Below are 20,927 nucleotides of genomic sequence, written 5' to 3' on the forward strand. Positions count from 1 at the left end.
TCGGTCGTCTATAACCAATGAGAGGTCGATGTTTAAGTAAATATTTACATCCTGGAACACTTCTGCGCATGCGCGCTGAGGTCCCGAGAGGACGCGCCCATTCATGCTTTTAACTGGGATTTCTGTGGGTGAACTGGGAGGCGAACCACACCTTTGCTTCAATTAATGGTTTAATCCAGAGTTTTTAAAGAGAAAGTAGTATTATTTATGATGAAATGTAACTTCTACCAACATGTCTTAATGACTAAAACAACCACATTGTTAAAAAAAAAAGAGTCTTGCTGTTTTTACTGTTTTGTTTTCATTTTTTTTATTTGAGGTGCAACTGTCTAGTGCAATTGTAACGTCACATTTGTGATGGGCTTGAGGAACATGCACGAAACATCAACATCTTTCCGCTAGGCCTTCTTCTTTCCTTTCCTTTTTTCACCAATTGTCTCGTTATTGTGTTCAGCGCTCCAACGAGCAACTCCGAGAAAAAACAACAACACTTGGCTGTACATAAGACACAAAAAAGAAACAAGGAGAAACCATCGTCATTCATTAAAAAAAACACAAATAATGTTGCGCGTACCCTCAAACGATAAAACCAGAATAGTTTGATGAAGTCGAGCGACGCCGGCGGGGAGTTCACAGACCGTACGAGGCCTGAGTGTCACCGCAGGAGACACAGACAGCGTCCCGGTGTCGAGGTCAAAACGCCTCGTGTTGCCGCCCTGAGTTATGACATCACAGGTAGTTCAACACCTGGCAAAACCATAGATATATATATATGTACATGTATATACATATTTTTGATTAAAACAACTAAAAAAAAAGTGTGTATATATGTATCTATGGTTAGAAACCAGGCACTTGGCAGAGTTTAATTTGAATTTCTTTTAATCTGTACAAAATGTCCTAGAAACAGTCAAGTCCTACTTGTTTTTTCCTTTCCATCAATTATTTTGTACACATCACTTGGACATTAATTACATCGACATGAGCGGAAACATAAACGGACAAAAAAAAAACACAAACCTTTCCCGAGAAAGAAAAACTAAACTTTGATTCCCTGCATAAATGTTTAATGCTCTCCATCCAGTAAGGGGAGGGAGACGAGAGAACAAAGAGTTCTTCAAGTGAACGACGAGGCGCAGCTAATATATATCTATATATATATTTTATAATTCTTTTTAAGCTCCTCTCAAGCCAGAACATCGTCTTCAGATGAAAAAAAAAAGTCACTCTTCTGTCTCCCATTCCAGATGGGCCGTGCGAATCTTTTGAGTTTCGTCCGCTGTTTGAGTCATTTGAGAAAAAAAAAGTGCATGGAGAGAAGAAAAAAAAAGAAAAACACGGAACGAGATGAAGAGAAAAACAAAAAAAAAAAGGAGGAAAGAAAGTCAGGTGTGTGCAGACGGGACAGTGCTGGTTGAGAAGGGGAGCCGAGAGGATGGCACACTTTCCACCGGTCCTGCGTTCAGCTCATTCCTCCGCCGGACGATGCTCTGTTCTCCAACTCATCGTCACCGCGATGAAGACGACGATTGTCTGAAGCAGGTAATAAAAGCGGACGCACACACACGCGCGCACACACACACAGGCATACACACAAACACACGTCGGTGCAACTCCGAAGTCTCTCAGTTAAATTAAATGTGCAACAAAAGAAAAGTTCGTCCTCCGGTTGAAAGTGTGCGCTCCTCCAGTCGGCCTTGATGCTCGAGTCAGTTCACAGTATGGCAAGACTCCTTCCTCCTCCTCCTCCTCCTCCTCCTTCCATCCTTCCTCTCCAGAGTGCAGTTTTCTGTGTTACGCAGACGTGCCGGAGCTCTGTGCGGAAGGGAGGGCTTGTGCGGGCCCGGCCGCGACCGGAGGCTGGGCGGCGCCGGTCGGGGAGCCGCCGGTCTGGACCTGCGCCTGGAACTGAGCCATCTGCTCGGGGCTGGCCAGGTTCTTGAGCAGGTTGTTCTCCTGCTCCAGCTGGGTGTTGCGCTCGATCAGCTCTTTGATCTGCTCCTTCAACACCTCCACCTCTTCGCGCACGGCGTACATGAGGTGGCTCTTGACCAGGTCCTGAGGACGCAGACAGAGAGAGGGGACACGGTTAGGAGACGCGCTCATGGTCGTGTTGCGCGACAATGACGGCGTGTATTATAATGCGTTTTGAAGATGCCTCGCTGAATACAGACAGACATGTGCTCGTTCCAGCTTCTTAAAAGTGAAGACTTACTGCTCTCTCATTGGAAATTTAATATGTTGGACCGTTGGTCAGACAACACATGCAATATGAGGGAATCCCCTCGGTTTCTGAGGAATATTTTTCCTTTTTTTTGGTCATTTTAAAAAGGCTAAAAAATTTTTAAAAAAAGGCAAATTATCATCATCTAAGAATTTGTCAATTTAGTGACAGACAAGTAGCGACTATGTGGATAATTGATGAATAAAACGTATTGTGGTTACAGTTTCACAAATGAGTCGTTCTTTTTTCTGTTTTTCCACATAACTAGGTTTTGGGGAATTATAATTAGTATTAATCAATAGAGAAATAGTCTATCGATAATTTAAAAAGTGGATTGCACACTCCATGATACACACAGACTTCCTAAACCATCTGTGGTCTTCTTTACTTGTACGTATTGGCTTGTCTACATTTTAATGCAATCTCTTCCTTCCTATATATATATATATATATATATATATATATATATATATATATATATATATATATATATATATAAATAAACATACAGACACTCACGGCACTCCCTACTATCTTTAAAACAAAAACTACACTCGATCAAAAGGTCAGAAACCTGCCGTAAGGGGAAACCTGTGAAGCAGCCGCGTGAAACCGGTACTTTAACATCGTATATCACTACACAGACGACTCTCTTAAGGACAAACAGGACTGCGGACACGATGTGAATTCCTCACAAAAAAAAGGTGGATCATTACTGACAAAGATGCACAATGCACTCCCATGACGGTGCCGGAGCAGCCGGCTGAAGGAGGATTTGCCTTTAATCATCGGAGCATCCCCTCCTCTGTGGACCCGCCCCCCCTCCTCCTCTTCCTCCTCCTCCCTGCCCCAGTAAGCAGGAAGGGAACAAAATGTTCCTGCATTGGGGTGGGAGGAGCCAATCACGGGCAGAGCTATTTATACTGAGCCATGGGGAGGCTGCTGCTTGCCTAGCAACACTGGGCAGGGAGGGAGAGAGGGAGGGCGAGGGACTATGTATGTATATGCATATGAGAGAGAGAGAGAGAGAGAGAGAGAGAGAGAGAGAGAAAGAGAGGGAGAGAGAGGGGATAGCGTGTGAACCTTCGACCAGCCCACATGAAGTTGCCAGCAAGCCGGAGGTCATCGGTCTAAATTGTGACAGAGCAGGAAACTCCTGTTGCCGTTCATTAAGAAACCAGCAGGTGGATTTACGCATAAAATTAGTGTTTTGTTTTTTTTGCATCTGAAACTGGATTTTACTGGTAGAAAAACACAAGCTTCTCAGTCAATCATTCCTCCACTTGCCTAATGTCACCCTCAGATTCCCCTCTGCACAAAAGACATCAACTCAAACATATTCTCAATCATAAATATAACCGCAGACAGGGAGGCGGCGGCGCCGCAGCGCGCTGCGTTTACATAACGCGTCTTTTACGCACCAGACGGGCCTATTTACAAACACTGAGGATCAGATGCTCACCATTGCTTGTTCAATCTTGTTGTCGATGGCCACCACACTTGCACCGGAGGAGCTGGAGGACGGAGAAGAGAAATATGTTGGTTAGAAGCCGCACACACATGATGCTGGATTAGAATGAAGCTGCGAACATTACACATGAATAAAACAAAAACCCGTCGTGAGGGAAATGAACACGCAATAAAAAGGAGCATCTTAATTTAGAGTCTGCAACAAAGCAAATGGAGGTCGAGGGGAGAGGAGAAAAAGAAAAAAGAGGTTCCGATGGCGGAGGATCAATGAGGCAACGTTTCAGGCACGAAATGAAGTCATCGATCCTCCGCGATGGGGAGATAATGCGCAGTGACATTACCTATTGTCGACCCTGACTGACGCGCTCTCCTTCCCGAGCACAGAGGACAGAAACGATATGGAGAAATTCCTCAGTTGACAAACGCCAAGATCCATCGCCACTGTGTAACATTGGGAATTCATGCTATCCAGCCCATTAAAAACCCCGCGGGCGAGTCCTCGGCTGCTCGAACTGGAAGCCCAGCGGTATAAAAGTAGAAAAAACAGCGCATTATTGTGAGTGCAGTGAGGGTGGACCGGAGGAAGGAGGAAGAAGAAGAAGAAGAAAAAAGGAGGGGGAGGCGGGTGTCTGCTCTCCGGGCGAGACCGCAGAGAGCTCGCAGCCGGGACGGAGCACACAAAGAGTGAGCGGGCGGGCTGCAGCTCCGCGCGCCGCGGCTCCCTCTCCGGGTAATGCATGCAGGAAAAACAGCGCCAGCGGCCGCGTGATTGGCGCAGACGCGGGCTCATTATCATAATGCGTGCGGGGAGAGCGCGCTCCGATTGGTCGGGGGGCGGGGCCTGTCGCAAGATACGCCTCCATACCTGCCGCACCGGCCTCTATAAAAGCCTCCGCGTCCACCCGCCACACGCAGAGGTCGGCCTCCGCTGTAAAGAGAGCATGCAGCACTCCAAGAGCGGACATTTTGGGGGGTTTCAGCGTCTTTTACGTGTCCTATAAGTGTGCTATCTTGTTTGTTTCACTCTGAAAACATGGCCTGCAGGTGATTGGACAACTTTGACTCAAACGGTGTGTCCACCGGCATGAATTAAGGGGTCCACACGTGACGTCACTGTAATATCATAGGACATAATCCATTGTTTTCACTGACTTGTAAATAAACATTTGAGAACAGAAGAACAGCAGCTCCATTGTTTCATTTGCATCAGTTTGAAGAGCGAGGGGAACACGCTGTTCTTTACAATGAAGCAGCGCCGCCCCTCCAGTTTGTTTTGGCTCCATCGCAAACGCTTCAAGTTTAGTTTCTGTACTTCTGTGACGCAGACGGAGATGAAACAGAAAGAGCGACAGACTACTGAGAGCAAACGGGGTTCCACGACACAAGTCGTCAATCAGCCGCTCAAATGAAAGTTTCGACTGGTTATCTGTGTTTATATGGATGTAAAAGACATCACTTTGGACTCCAGGGACACGTGAAGGACACTTTTACTACAATCTTCAGTTTAAAGCTTAAACGATCAATTGATTGATAAAGTAAATAAATAAAAAATAAATTGATAGTGATAGTTGCAGCACTATTCCTCAGTCTATTGGGCAAAACTAAAAAAAAAATATATATAATGTTGCTAACAGCTAATGTAATGTTCTGTCACCGTAAAAGAGGTTTCATAAACAATCCTTTCGTCTGTGCACTTTATTTGAATTGTAAATGGTACATTTCATGCTCCTATTTCTTTTTTGCGTTGCGTTTATTGTTCATCGTTTAATGTTATGCACCACCTGCACGTTGCTTGCACGTGAAAACAAAAGTGGCAATCAATGGTTGAATATGCAGAATAGAGTAATAAAATATGCAACGTGACGTATCAAAACATCTAAATATGTTTAAGTTGACGATGATATAAAACAGCAGATCCTCTCATTGTTCCTGACAAATGTCTGAAAGGCTTGAAGCCTCAGTTTCTGTCCATTATCTAATTTGTTAATTGATAATATTTCCAGCACCAGCAGGAATGTGGAGAAGAACATTTGACTGTAAAGTGTAAACAACTTGTCAGATAATCAATTATATCAAATCATTTATTTATTTTTAAGCAACAGTCAAATAAACTGGTTCCAGCACCTAAACCGTGAATAGTTGGTGGATTTCTTGTTGTCCAGCGATATAAAACAGAATATATTTGGAGTTTGGGACATGACTAATAACAGGAACAGCTGCAGCCCAAATTTAAGGAACCGTGGTGCTATTGATTAGTCATGCCATCTGTTGTAATATTACACATTAATGAAACTTTAATTACATCAAAGCAATTTGGATCAGATCAATATTAGTCGTGACTTCATGGTGGGCTCGTGTCGTCAGTGTGGATACACAAAGTTTTGGATTTACGGCACACAAAGAAAAGGAAGAACATTCAGTGTGGAGACATGAGAGTCTGTCTGGGGGTCATAAACGTGGACGAGGAGAAGACAAAACCTGCTTACACGTTAGTTATTTATGGTTTCACGGTCAAGGGGACAGAGAATTTTAGAGAAATGGAAAACATTTGTTCTCCTTTTTCTTTCCTCCAAAAAGAAGCAGCGTCACATGTACATTATGTGAGGAAAATACATGTTGGAGGAGAGCATTAAACACTCAAAACTGGCGGAAAGATGTGTTTTTGTAGGTTTGTAAATTGTTCTTGTTGGACAGGCTGAATGGATACTGGTTTATTGCAGAGTGAAGTCTATTAGTGGCACGATAACGGCGCAAAGGGAAGTCAAAAACGGGCCGACTGGATCAATTGAGGAACTGGAACATGGCGCTTATCTCTGGCAGTTGAGATTGTTGGGAGGGGGGGAAAAAACTCAACGGACGGCAGACCAGATGAAGTCTCGGGCAGCCGGCCTCGCTTAGAGTGAACCAACATGCATGTGCAGGAGCAAGAACATCGTGTCCTCGAACGCATCGACGGCCCTTCGGGGCTGCCGAGCGGGAGTGTGCGCACGCCGAGGTGACGTGCCTCCAAGCAGGTAGAGGCGCAATAAAAAGTCTCCTGGACAAAACGCTCTGCAGGCTCGACTCCCAACGAGAGTCGACACACATTGGGATGTTTTCTCAACACAAAAAAAACAAAACAATCCAAATCAACCGGACGCCACCACAGCGATCAGACAGATACACCAACACAAAGCCCCTGGTTTAATCCCCAGGCGGCTTGGGTGGACACCACACCCCCCCTCCTCCCCACAACGACACCGCCGGCGACCAACGTGACAACACTACAGCCATCGTTACCTCTTCAGATGCTTGTCCAGCTCCCAGAAGAGCAGCTTCAGGGCCATGGCGTCCGAGCCCTGCGCTCCTCTTGCCCCGGCCAGCCCCTTCTCTCTCATTGATGCGGTCAGGCTAAGACACACACACACTTCACCCCCACCCCCTCCCCCCTCCCACTCTTCTCACACACACACACACACCTGCCCCCGATGAGAAAAGACCCCAAAACAAACCCCGCCACTGCACCTCCTCCGTCCCCCTGACCTGCGACCCTTTGGGCCCCTGCTCCCCTTAGCTGTTGGAGGTTCACATTAGGGGAACCCGACCAACAATGGAGGACGGGGATGGGAGAGTGTGAGTGTGTGTCCGCGTGTGAGTGTGTGTACAGCGGGAGCGTGAATCCTCCTTGCGAAGCACACAAACGCTTCCAGACGATTGGATGCGGGTAGAGATGTGGGTGGGTTGTGATGTCACCTCCCCTTCTGTTGTTATATAAACTGTCGGCAGGGATTACGGTGATCCGGCCAATAGGATGAGCCACTTCTGACCACACACCCCGTTAGCGCGGCAACAGACGCCTACAAGCCCCTCCCATCGGTCCGAAACATCCTCCGTGATGGAGATGGATCGAGTGTTGTCCTACTCTGAACCTCCTTGGATCTGTTTATAGTGACGAGTGGGTGCAACCGCCCTTAAACTCCATGAATAGAACAGCAAGTATCCTCACACCGTGACCCTCCTTAAGTTATCTCAAGGAGAATGTGTATGTCCTGTCACTCCTCATCGGTGGATGCACACTTGACACACACACACACACACACACACACACACACACATATTATGGGTCTTCCCTGGCTCACATGTACCTCCATGTTGGCAATGAAAGAAATTACAGTCTGAACAAAGACGGCTAGCTAGACGGTCGAGCGGGCAAAGCGCTGACGCGCGGCACAAAAAAACTCAACGCCGGAAAAGAGAACAAAGGGAGGAGGCAACCCTGATCGAAGATGGCGCACAGTTGTGGGGACCACAAAATGGCGGCGAGGGGATGAGCGGGCCGAGTTTGTTGGTGGGATTCAGCACAATGCACGCCGTGAATGCATTAACCTCATTAGGTGAAGGTCACATCTTTTCTTCGCTCCACTGTATGCGTCACGACTCGAGAAACGGCCGAGGGGCCAGAGAGCAACGGGAGAGAGAAATTACACTTGAAGTGTTATTTTGCAATTAAAAAAAAAGATACCGTCGACCATTTGGAAAACAAAGCTCGTCATATCCATCTGTACATTGTGCGCTCGCAGACCCGGGGTCATTGTGCGCATGCCCGCTCGGAAACAAAAGGCTGGAAGTTCATCAGAGGGGAGCGTTTCGCTGACGCGAAGGACTGTCGACTTTCAGCCAATCGGCGATGGCGCAACGGACTCAGCCAATGGCGAGAGACCGCGACGCCCTGACATCACAGATGGGATGTGTGTATCCACGTCCGTCTGAAGCTAGTGTACGTGGCATGTGCACAGGGTTGACCCATATATTACCTAACCACTATGTTAAAGCGTAATGTATGCTTGTACTCCACGTGGGAGACGTAGAAAGCCAACATGCTGTCTGTATTATTACATAACCACTCATCAGTGTAAGTCACTTAAATGCTAAATTAAATCTTCCTTATTGGGTAGGATACCTCGTTGATGTTCCACCGAGCTATTATTAGTCAGGTAATGAGATCTCCACCGTGCCAAACTGTGGATAAAACAATTATCAGGCTCCCGTAAGCCTCCACAGCGTCATCACAAAATGCTTTCTTTCAACTCAAAGCATGAGTCTTTTTCGTCTCCGCCACACCCTGTTGGAGCTTACGTAAGGGCGGATGTGCAGCCATAGTGTGGCAGCAGACGATGTGTGTGAGCAAGAGCTGAAAAGGACAGATGGAGTTTGCAAAAATATAAAGTTTTAGTCGCAAAAAAAAGGAGTGATCTTTAAATATTCCGAGCTTGAAGAAATGCTAAATTCCTGTATTTTAAAAAGGAGGCAGAAGATTAAAACCTCTGGCAGTATTTTATATGTGATATAGGAGCCTTTAAAAAAAAACAAAAAACCCTCTCTCTCGCTCTCTTCCTAATTTAGAAACAGTTGTCAATCCAGAAGACTTAAGAGCAGAAGAAGGCAGAGAAGATATCCTTAAGCTCCAGTGGCTAAATGTCCCAGAAAAGTGTTGAATCAACAGTGCCAACAGAAAGCTAAAAGCCTCCCAGTGTATTTGCTGTACATGCCCTAGAAGGCATCCCTCCCTTTCTACCACAGCCCTTCCTTTATCCACATATTCACAGAAGGCACCCAGCTGAGTGTAAGTAACACTTCCGCCTCACTTTATTGTGCAGTCGGAGTGAAAGCAGAGCTTGGCCTTCACTCAGGCTGCATGTGTGTGGTCTTGAAAAGGAGCCACAACTGTAAGTTATATGGAAATGTAAAAGGGTTTGATAGCAGAGGGCATTATAAAGCAATTAGGGAGGTGATTTAAGTGGATGATGTCAGACACTGTAATGCTTTTCATGTGCCTCCCTAAATAATGTTTCTCTGCTTCTCCTCCTGCATCCTCCTTTATTTTTTTTTTGCATGCCGCTCCGTGATTCGCTAGCCACCTTCCGCATCGCTTGTCCTCAAGCCGCCGGGAGACGAGAGCTCGCGTGTGTCCCATTTGTGTGCGAGGCTACGATCGCAAACTGGCGGGATCCGGTTTTTTTTTTTCGGGAGGCTTCGAACGCCGGCATTTTACACAGAGGAGAACCGAGGCCGACAGCAAGATCAAACCCCGGTGCACACGCAGACCAGACGCTGACGCAAAAGGAAGTGCGTGTACATCTCCCTAATTTAGAAAGAAATGGTGACAATTACACAATCAAACAGGGACTTCTGCAGCATGCAATTATTCACCATTCAAGGTAGAATTCATAAGCGTGGAGGATGCAATCGAACACAAACGTCTGCTGGTTTGCAACCGGAGAAATCTCCCTCGATCTTTGCCTAAACAGACAAAACAAAGAGCAGGAACGCCCCAAAGCTGAAGCGGCTCTCAGGGCATCGCAGGGCTTCGGGGCAGCGGCTCGCCGGCGCGGAAGTGAAATCGGTCTCTGCCGTGCACGCAGCGCCTTACATAAGCCTCTGTGGCATATGGGCCACGAAAAGAGATGGAGGAAAGACGGAAGAGAGGGAGCGCCAACATCTCCACGAGTGCAGACGAGCCATTGACACACATTCCTCACTTTAAATTCAGTTTGCAATCACAAAAAAAAACACCACATGCTCCCAATATATAAGCTAGGTTTACGGCTGAAAAAATGACTTAAACATTAAACACAGTAATTAAATAATTAACTGTTAATTTCCTTAATAGAGTTATGATTTATTATCTGGCATGTTTGCCCTCGCAAACCACTGCAGGAAGGAGATTGAGAAGAATTCATATATCAAATATATATGAAATCATTTATTGTCATTTCAAGAGCACGATGTCGTGCCAAAATCCTAATTCAACACATGATACAATTGTCGTAATTCTTCGTAATTACAAACACAAACAAACTCAAATTTCCCAGGAATGTACTCTTAAGAAAAAACTGGCACTGTTAAATAATAAATACTCAATATTTGCATATTGCTCTTCGCGTGCATATTTGTAAAAGCTTTGTATTTCACACACAAAAATAAAAAATTGGGCTCTGTGTGACAAAAGTCACAGCCCCCTCCGCTCTCTTCAGTCCACGCATTCAAATAAAGAATCACACACAATCAAACATTACACAACTCTCAACATTCATGTTTAACATTACTGCGTAAAAGGTCCGAGGGCTCCATGTGAACGGAAACAGGCTCACTGTTAACTGCGCGGCGCTCCGCAGCGTGCCGGCGTCATGCGGCGGTCCGAGCGTGTTTTCACAGAGGGACGCGGGGTCGAGGCCCCGACGCGAAACAATCCGGACCGGCTTTCCACACAATCATCAATCCTCTTTACCGTGAAGTCTGCTCTTTACCAGGAAGTGTGACTTTGCAGGGCGGGATTCATGTTATTCTTTGACAGGTAGTGCAGAGGTCAAGTTACTGTGGAGGAGTTTGACAATTTTTTGGGAAGAAAAAAACAACAAAAAACGAAAGCAACTGGAAGGGAAAGGCCTTTCGTGAGCGATAACTTGTAAATATTTGTGGACAGTTTATAGAGACAATTTTTCTCTGGCCTGCTGAAGAGCCCTGGAGCAAGACACTGTGTCTGTCCCTTGGATACCTGCTGCTATTTATTTTAAAAAGACGTGATCTCAAAAGTATATATTTGCTCTTTTTTTTAATTTCCGTTGATCTTTCGCCGGACTCAAACCTGTAACACGATCCGAACCCCGAGTTATGTGAAGCGTTGCATCTCTCACAAAAATACACTTAACAAAGCGTCACATTGTATAAATTTTCATCTGGTCTGAAGGCCAAAAGGTGATGCGGGTCAGGAGACATCGTGTCCTTTAAGATCATTACATCAACAGCGTGGGGTTCCAACTCTAGGTCTATTCCTTTCAGTGGCTAACTTGAAATACTAAAACAAGTCGTGCTATCCATCGCTCGTTTTGCACATCATGAAATTCATAGAAAACATGTAAAACGTAGATATTTCAGTATCAAAGGAACATAAATTCACTACATCCTCATTTTAGTTGGTGTCGATCAAATGAAATCACATCAAGCTTTAAGTCATTCAGTGGCAGGTGGCCTTTGTTCAGGAGTCTATTCTCCTCTTGCGAAGGTTCAATTGTTAGATCAGAAATATCTCTCAGCAAGAGGATAATGACGAGAGAATGAAAACAACAAAACGTGTCAAAAGAGCGACCGGTTAAAACTAGTACTGTCGCCTCTCCTCCTATTTGCTCATATTTTTCCCTCAGTGTAAACGCCAGAAGGAAAAGAACACAGCATGAAAAACGACTCCTTTAAACACTACTATTTCTCACACACACAAACACACACACACACCAATAAGCATCCTGACGGGCGAGCTCATAAAACAACTCAGCTGAGAAATGCATGCCGACGTGCACGGACACATTTTACATCCTCTCTTCAAGAATCTGCGTCTCTGCATGGAGGCACAAGGCGAGCCAACGTGACAGCGACTGAAACTGAACCTGTCAGAGCCGGATGATGCTCAGCTCTGGCTGCATCAAGACCTCACACACTCACACACACACACACACACACACACACACGTCACGATGCTAGTAAGCGCACGATACAAAAGCTGCACAACTTTGCCGTCCCGATGTCTTTGCGCCTCAACCGGGCTGCGAACATTTTGGTGCACATGTGACACATGAATTAAGTCCGACCACTAACTTGCAACACTATAAAACAAGCTCTTTAGGCTGCAACTGATGATTATCTTTTATGATCAATTAATTTCTCTTACGCAATAATAGGTAATAAAAAAAAAAACTGTCACAAGTCCAAGTAGACATTTTCTAATTCATTTTAATATGAAACATTCTCACAAGTCAGTCTTTTTTTTGGACATATTTGCCCTAAAAGAATTGTTGCAGATACACGTTTGTGTTTTTAATGGGAAATTGAGCCATAAATCAAATGCATTCACATAATAGCGGTGAATGTTGTGTATTCAGAATGAGACACCGAAACATTTCCTTTCCATGGATAAATAAAAACATATGCTATATATATTAACTTGTCCATGGAAAGAATACATCAGCCATCCCTAAAATAAGCACACACCCACGCCGGTGTTTCAAACCCTGCCAAAGGATAGAGGTATATATATAAAAAACGGATATTAAACAGCCATGTCTGATAAAATTACGGAGAAGATCTAAACGCCCTGAGTTCTTTGTGATTCATGCATTGCGTGCAGGAAAGACTTTTCCTCTGAGCTGCCAGGCACATTTTAGGTCAGTGATTCTCAAAGCATGTTAGGGTTACATAAACAACTGTTGAGCAGGAGGGGAGGATCTGTGAAGCGACACTGCCCCCTTGTGGCGAGACCGCAGTACAACGACGCCAGAGACACGACAGGCAGTTGAGTTTATATCTCTATTGAAGCATGATTTCAACATGTCGTCTCTCATTAAAAGACAAGCTGCTGAACTACATGTGTGAAATAAGAAGCAGAGACTTCGTCAAGCTGCTGTATGTCTAATTTTAAAAGGACCCACCAAACCAAGATATGACAGCACAATTAAAAAGAGAAACCAAGATTGCAAAAGCCTCGACACTGAGCGCATCATAAATAATATATATACGCACGCTTGATGCGCTAAATGCAAACCGTCTGGCTGCACAAAGACGGTGCATTGGAGGCAGAGCGTTTCCAAAGCAGCACATCTGTTTCTTGCCTCTGTTAAACTACCTGGGGTCCACAGGAATGTGAATCATGCTGCTGTTTGATAAAAAAAAAATACATTGAAAACACCGGAAGATGTGTTTGTGGAGAAGTCTTTCGACTGGAATATCACAGAGGTTCAATTTTAATACGTTAGAATAGTCTAAAACCTAAATAATATAAAATGTTAGATACATTTTAGGAGACATCGTGCTGCAAAGTCTCTGGCTTTAATGAAGACATTTGTTGAAAAAAGGCCAACATAGAATAAATATAAAGCCGAATTAAAGTCTGTAAATAAAGTTTGGATAAGATAAGTTTCTTCTAAGAGAAGATGTAACGCAGTCTACTGATTGTAAAGTTTAAATCTGACGAGGATCATTTTATTCTCGTCTTTGTTGCGCGTGTTACTCACTAATGAGCGCACAAACCATGCGGCTAATTTGGGGGTGTGTTCACCAGAGCAATGTTTCAGTTGGGCATGACTCAATGCTCAGTTTGATGTTCACACCACCAGTAAGAGTCCGAATAATTATCGCTTCAAAAGCCGAGAGCGTCTCTTGGAAAAGCAGCGAGGGTTGTTCTGGAAGTCAAACATCACAACATGAACTTTACTTCCGTCAGTAGCTCCATGAATCCATATTTGGTCCGACTCTCCCTCTGGCTCGTAAAATCTCTTTCATGGGCCGAGATCCAACTAAAAACAGGCGTGTCAATATTAACATCACAAGTCAAAGCCGGTACGACTGCAGTGCTCGACAGGCTTGTTATTAACATAAGAAAGCACGCGCCGTGCCGGCATTAAAAACACATAAAAGTCATCTTGGAATGACAGAATGTGCGAATGTGATGGCTTCAACTACGAGGGAGAGAAAGTCAGTGCACAGAAAGATAGCACACCAACTTCTTACTTTTAGAAAACCAACTCTCATCTCATCGTCAACACTTTAAAAAACAGAAAATCAGAAGGTAGGAAAATCACCCAGCTCATCATCTCTTTAACAAAACAGTGCTACGTCAGGCCCAACAAACATGAGTACACACACACACACACACACACACACACACACACACACACACACACACACACACACACACACACACACACACACACACACACACACACACACACACACACACACACACACACACACACACACACACACACACACACACACACACACACACGGCCCATCTGTTGAAGGTTAAAGAAGCGCTCTGGCTTATCCCTTCACTTTGTATTCAGGCTGTAAACCTGCGACTGCTCGGTGCCCCTTAACCGTTTCTGCACATGTTTACTTCATTAAAGAAGTGGTACAACACTGGGGGGAAAAAAGGGTCAATATAGAAGTGATAACAACGTGTGCAGAATGAACAAATAATAAAGATTGCACCTCAAACTTTTATGGCTCCAAAGGATGAAGTCAGATAGATAAATTACCCTAATAAATCACACTAGGTGTACTCTGACACTCCCTTTATCTTTGATACGGGAAATGCACACTTAAAGGAATAATGATTAGACGACGAAATGATCAGTGTGCAATATATTAAGGTATTATTTGGGTTATTTTTACTAAAACATGCCATACGAGAAGACGCAGACTGTGCTCACAAAAGCTTTGTGATGTATCAAAACAACGTGCAGCTCTGCAGCTAATATAATATAATACTTGGCTTAAAGGACTATTTTAGTTGGGGTTTTTAATGTGCATTCTTTGCTCCTGACCGTCTTCACAGATGCAAACTGTGGAGAGGAATAAAACACATTCTCTGCAAGCTGTATGACAAGTCATTCTTCTTTTTTAGTTGTGAGTAGAGAGAGGGAGCGATCACATGCACAACAGGTGGATAATAAACTGGAAGTGTGTGCGTGAAAGTCACGAGTGTTTTTCTTCAACACTGCTGGCAGCGATCCAAAAAGTGAAATTATACCGGCACCGGCCTGCAGGCTGGATTTTCACAAGAGCAGCCGCCGACAGCCCTGATTAACATCCCCTTCTGCACTTTCACTGACCGACAAGCCAACAGGCAGCAGAGCAGGTGAAAAGACACAAGCGCACATCCTGCAAAACACACGCCACCTTCACAACACCTTCTTACAACATGACATAAGTCACATGCACACACCGCTGTGCTGCATCACGCGCTGTCAAAGTCATGGTGGCTGCAACGTGACGCTCTTAAAGAGCCAAACTGGACTCACTGCAACAAGAAGTCACAACTGAAGTTGAGAATGAAAACAGCCGATTTAAGCTTCCTATCAGAGCTGCACAGAATAAGTCTGACATTTAGGGGTGACCCAAATTAGAGCAACCATTTTCTTTATCAATCACGTCAGTTTTTTTAAGTTTAAATCAAAATATACCCTTGTGCAGATCTTCAAATGTCTCAGATATTATTTTCTCAATTTTAAATGATTGCAAACTCAGTATCTGTGGGTTTTCTTCTGTCTTCTAAAGGTTGTGCTGTCGCTGTCATTACTCATGCAGGTGCTGTTCTTGAACATTGTGAGCTCTTCTGGCTGCTTACACGTCATACAAACTGTTGCTTTAGTAAATACAGCTGTAAATGCGTCATTCTACGGGGAGCAACCTGTAAACGTGTAAATGAGAGTGGACGCTATTGGCGAGGAGGAAACACTGCATGCATGCATGCATGCATGCAGGGAAGGGGAGGACGATATTAAGATTGGGTGAAAGAGAAGAAGAAGGAGAAGAAGAAGAAGCAGCGAGGAGAAGAGCTGAGATGACACAAGGTGACTAAGAGAGATAAACAGAGAAAACATGAGCGAGTGAAAGAGAGACATAGCAGAACCACACATCGACATGACCACGAACAAGGCCGACTCACTGGGACCGTCTGCAGGACAGTGGCCGATTCACGACAAGAAAAACGGGCTGACCAACAACAGACGGAAACACACTTACAGGGACCAAGCAAAAGACGTAGCCACGAGTTGTAGACAAAAGCCTCCACAAAGAATACAGTTCTGCTCTGTCTGTAGCCGACTACGAGCCCGACCACAGCAAAACGAAAGCAGTGGTTGTTGCACCCTGCGTCTCTCCTTCCTCGAGCTCAACATCTGAACAGCTGACAACACATGAACAGACCAGCTCACCAATGAACTGCTGTGCTGATGATTAAATTAGAGAAATGTTTACTGGTTCGCACAGCAAGTGTTGTTCTAATCATGGAATGCCTCCGAGATTATTTATATATCTAAATATTTGGGGGAACTTTAGACTGTTTGCTTTTGTTGCCAACAGTTAAATAAAAGACACAATATAGAAGATTATGTTCTGTATTTCAGTTGTAGCTGCTTGGGTGAGGCTAACAGTCCTCAATCAAACTCCCTTCAAACCCTGCGGGCATTATTGTTGTACTCACAACATGAAACTCCTGCTAAACCAGAACACAGGGCAGTGCAGAGGTAACACTAGACTGCTGCCACAACAGTGCTCCATCTCTGTTCAGGGAGAGTTCAGATTCATGCAACACCACTCTTGACGGTCTCTACAACACGGACTGACTCTTCGTCTTCAAATGGGACACGGGAGTTTGTTATCCAGGGCAAATGACTCTATTTAGACCGACCAATGCATTATTAGAAAGTACCTGCAAGTGCAATAACCACTTTTGAGCAGCAGAAAATAACACATGAATAAACCACTTCACAGCTCCCTGGGGTCAGTGCAACTCATCAGATCCAGTGTCTAATAAAAGACACTCAACCTGAGGGAGATGGGGGAGTATGCAGCCTTGCAAAGAGTCCTACACTGATAGAGGTGGATGTGATGGTCGGGGGTCTATTCACTGCTGAGTCACCAGCAGACTCCCCTGCTTCTACTCCAGTCACTGATGTTTTAGTCATTGTGACATTGGACTCTTAGACGTGAATGAAACGGCGCAAAAACAGGCAGAAAACCATCTGCAGCATGTTGTTACGAGGAGAGCAGGAAGGTTAAAAATCCTTTATCTGTATTATCACAATAAATCAGACTTTGTACATTGTGCGTAGTCGTTTCAAAGATGTGATGAGGAGAATATATTTCACTGCACGTTTTGCCCTTCAACACAATGCAAAAGAAAATATTTGTGAGGTGATGTTACAACGAAAAGCAACCTGAACGCCAATGTTTACTTCAAAACATTAATTTGCACAGCAGACTTTACATTGGAATAAACAGCATCGGTCGTGCATTCTCACCTGTCCTCCTCTCCTTCAGCATGCTGACTCCTGAGGCCTGCAGCAGCAGCGGCAGCAACCATGAAGGCACTGGCCTCCGCTGACATCCCCATGTGGGCCATGCCGGCCTCTGCACCGCCCTCTCCACCTGTTGTCATCCCTAGCCTGGGAAAACTTAGGAGGCCTTGATGCTGCAGCAGAAGCTTCTGGGCATCCTCCAGCTGGGACGTTCTTATGGAGCTCCCTCCACCCAAGGTGAGGAGAGGCTGGAGGTCGGCTTGCAGTGCAGTCAAAGGCATGTAGTGGGTCGGATGGGTAAGCGCTCCTGGGAGTCGAGCAGTGGAGTGGGGCTGGACTTGTGGATGATTTGGGAGGTTCTGTAGCTGTCCAACAAATGATGCTTGGGCAGTTGGGGCGACCAGACCTTGATGGGTCAGCTGCTGAGTGAAGCTGATTGGTGGCTGTGGCGCACTCCCTGGAAGCGGTGATACGGAGATTCCTGGTGTAACGTGGGGCAGCGGAGGCTGGACCTGGGTCTGGAAGGGAGCAGTGGGCTGGATAAAGTCCGGCTGTCGGACACCTCCCGGAGCTGTGACCCCAGCATGGAACTGGGATGCAGAGTAACCTCCCTGGGGATCCACAGAATAGGGAAACTGCTGGGGTTTTACAGGGTGAGGCTGATTTACACCGGCCTGTGCTGGTGCTGTGACAGACGCCACTGTTTGCTGCATGTGGGCCCCACCAACAACCTCTTGGGGTGAAATATAGGTCAGAGGAGTGGTTTGGGCCAGCCCCTGTGGCGGGCTCTGCATAGCTTGAGGACTGGTGAAGTCCTGGCTCGGCTGCTGGTGGGGCTGAAGCGTGTGCGGTGGATGTACAGCAGGAATGCCCTGACCAATCAGAGAGTTAGCTGAATCTATCTCTACAGCCACTTCGACACCTTTTGGGGCCTCAGATGTAGTTTGATGTGGAACCTCCTTTTCGTAATAATCTGTACATGTCCATCTGCCTTTGCGGAAAGGCTCGGAGTTAGTGTCGAGTTTGACCACCCTAAAACGAGAGCCGGTCGCAGTGTGAGTCTGTGGGTGCTGGGTTTGAGTGTGGAGGGCAGCAGCGGCAGCAGGCGGGCCTGTTCCACCAACAGAAGCTGAGTGCCCACTCACACCAGTGTTGTCAAGACCTGCAGGCCCAGAAGGAGGAACCGCAGCAGCAGTCGCATTAGAAACATTTACATTGCCTTGAAGCTGTTGGTCATTAGGTGTCCCGTCGACCACAGATGCTGGCGGTTGGGTTGTCCCACCTGCAGGTGTGCTGTTATCCAACATGGATGGCCTCTGGGACATAGACGGGCTGGAGCTACCCACGGGAGCAATGGGAAGAGCCGGCACAGAGGGCTCGCTTCCCCCCAGGCTGTCAGAGTGGTGATGGTGAGGCTGGCTGTGTTGCTGAGGATAATAATGATGGTGCATGGTCCCATTTACCATCGAGGTGTGCTGCTGAGACCCCTGAGGGATGGAATGAGGGTGCAGAGGCTCATTAGGAGACGCGATCCCAGGCGTGTCGACCCCGTGAAGGCTGTTGAGAGTCTCATCAGAGGAGCTTCTCTCCGGCACGCCACCGGTATCCGTGGCCCTGGACACTGACACGTCCAGCATATCTGAGGAGGAGAGGTCTTCTGTGTGTGACTCATCCATGTCGTCGTAGCTCTCAGTGTCATCTGCTAAACTGTTGTTGCCGCTCACGTTCACCTGAGCCGAGGTGACACTTGTTATCTGAAAGCCACTCTTTTTCTTCACCTGAGCGCCAGCCACCTGGGACTGGGGCTGGTGGTGGGGTCCGGGAGAACTGGATCCAGCCTGGGTGGGATTGTCCTCGACCGCGTTGGCTCCACTGGAGGCCCCGCTGCTGCCTCTCCTGTAGTGGAAAGCCGTTTTCCGACTCCCGGTCCCGGGCGGGTCTGCGGAAAAGTCCTGGTGGTGCATCTTCACCTCAAATGAGTTCCTATAGGCCGATAAGTGGCTGCCTTGTAGGCGAAACAGACGCTAGCTAGCTGGGTCAGCTGCAGTGCCCGCGATACTAACGAGCCATAAGTGAGAAGTCAGATCCTTAACGTGTTTTAAAAAACAAACCCAACGTCCCTGGATGCAGTTACCCCGACACACGAGCTCGTAAACGACGTGGCTCTTCCTCTCAGACGCGTTACGCCGCTTTAGATGGATACTAACACTGTATTCAACGATTCAAATTAAATAAACAAAGAAGCCGTCGGTTAGCTCGATGCTAAGTCACCGCAGCGATTAGCCGCGAGCCTCCACAACTTCGTGTGTCTCCTCGCGCTCTGTGACGTATGCTTTGCAGGTGTCAGTGTCGCAATTTCGTACACGTGTACAGGTATAGCCAAGGATAGTTTAATTGTACTCAGGTGGTCTTCAAAGTGAACGGGAAGGCGTTTTAGCTGGCCGGTGTGTGTCGCAGGAAATCAGCCGTCGCATCAATTCCTCTCCCGGGACATCGAGTATCCTTTTTTTTCTTCCCGAAAACAGAAATAATCCCAGCGAAGAATAAACTCCGTCTGTCGTCAACAGTCAGCGGTGTCTAAATAAAACGTCTTTGGTGAAAAGCGTCCGCTAAGTCCATCTCGACGCGCCTCACTGTGTTTGCTGTCTCATTGCCGGTGAGCAGCGACCGACCTGTCAGTCTCAGAGGAGGGAGGAGGAATGCAAACACTGCGACTGCGCATGCGCGTCTCTGCCCATTTCGTCACGCTGGTGCAACGTTCACGCTCAGTTTTTAAATTGGAATTTACGGAATATCGATTTTACTTTATTTATGTATAAGCGATTTAATCTTCTTTATTATTTAGATCACTTGCATGTCAATAGTTTGGGTGTTTAATGTAAAAATGATCAATTGAACAAACATATCCATGGGAAGACATTCTGAACAGAATATAATATAATAATAAACAGAATATAAATAAATATAAATAATATAAACAGAAATAATCCCAGCGAAGAATAAACTCCGTCAGTTAGTAAGTGAAGGCAGCACTAAGACGAAGTATTTTCCTCGTTAATTTGTATTCTACTGTTTAATACATACACGCTATTTGTATTATGCATTTAATCACTATGTAATAGTTATCATTTTACACATGAATAATAAACTTAGGTCAAATGGATTTTTCTCACAGAAAATACAAAATTCTGTATTTTAGAAAGTTTCCAGCTTCTATTCAATGTATTCAAATAACCTTTTGGTGGAACAGATAAGCCAAAGCAAGTCCTGACACAAAATCATCTCCTCGTATAAGACCAGCTTGTCTTGCCTGTTGGGGAGAAGTCAGCCGTTATTACATAAATCCACCAATTTAAATCTTACGCATCAAAAAGCACTAAGATTTCGATGTACTCATCTGT

General features: G+C 45.7%; 1 protein-coding gene across 3 annotated transcripts; it reads right to left on the bottom strand.

Moving 5' to 3' along the window:
- Positions 1–284: 284 nt before the first annotated feature.
- On the bottom strand, positions 285–20,199 carry zgc:65895 (uncharacterized protein LOC393546 homolog). Of its 3 annotated transcripts, none has more exons than XM_068590522.1 (3): positions 17,530–20,199; positions 3,687–3,738; positions 285–2,058 (listed from the first exon to the last, which is right to left on the bottom strand). In XM_068590522.1, the coding sequence occupies exons 1-3, from the start codon at positions 19,488–19,490 to the stop codon at positions 1,795–1,797; spliced, it is 2,277 nt and encodes a 758-aa protein (XP_068446623.1). In that variant the 5' UTR covers positions 19,491–20,199; the 3' UTR covers positions 285–1,794. The 3 variants fall into 3 exon arrangements, with proteins under 3 accessions (XP_068446623.1, XP_068446626.1, XP_068446625.1); XM_068590525.1 differs by lacking the exon at positions 17,530–20,199 and adding an exon at positions 6,974–7,078; XM_068590524.1 differs by lacking the exon at positions 17,530–20,199 and adding an exon at positions 4,036–4,415.
- Positions 20,200–20,927: the final 728 nt, after the last annotated feature.

This window comes from Clinocottus analis, unplaced genomic scaffold, assembly GCF_023055335.1.
Source record: "Clinocottus analis isolate CAN_PGR_092001 unplaced genomic scaffold, fCliAna1.0.p SCAF_24, whole genome shotgun sequence".
In the NCBI taxonomy this organism is placed as follows: domain Eukaryota; kingdom Metazoa; phylum Chordata; class Actinopteri; order Perciformes; family Cottidae; genus Clinocottus; species Clinocottus analis.

Excerpts from the sequence above, each read along its gene's own strand:
- zgc:65895 (XM_068590522.1), bottom strand. The coding sequence starts at position 19,490 with ATGCACCACCAGGACTTTTCCGCAGACCCGCCCGGGACCGGGAGTCGG. Across the intron at positions 3,739-17,529 it reads GCTGAAGGAGAGGAGGACAG|CTCCTCCGGTGCAAGTGTGG; the intron begins GTGAGAATGCAC and ends TCCGTCCTCCAG. Across the intron at positions 2,059-3,686 it reads ACAAGATTGAACAAGCAATG|GACCTGGTCAAGAGCCACCT; the intron begins GTGAGCATCTGA and ends CTGCGTCCTCAG.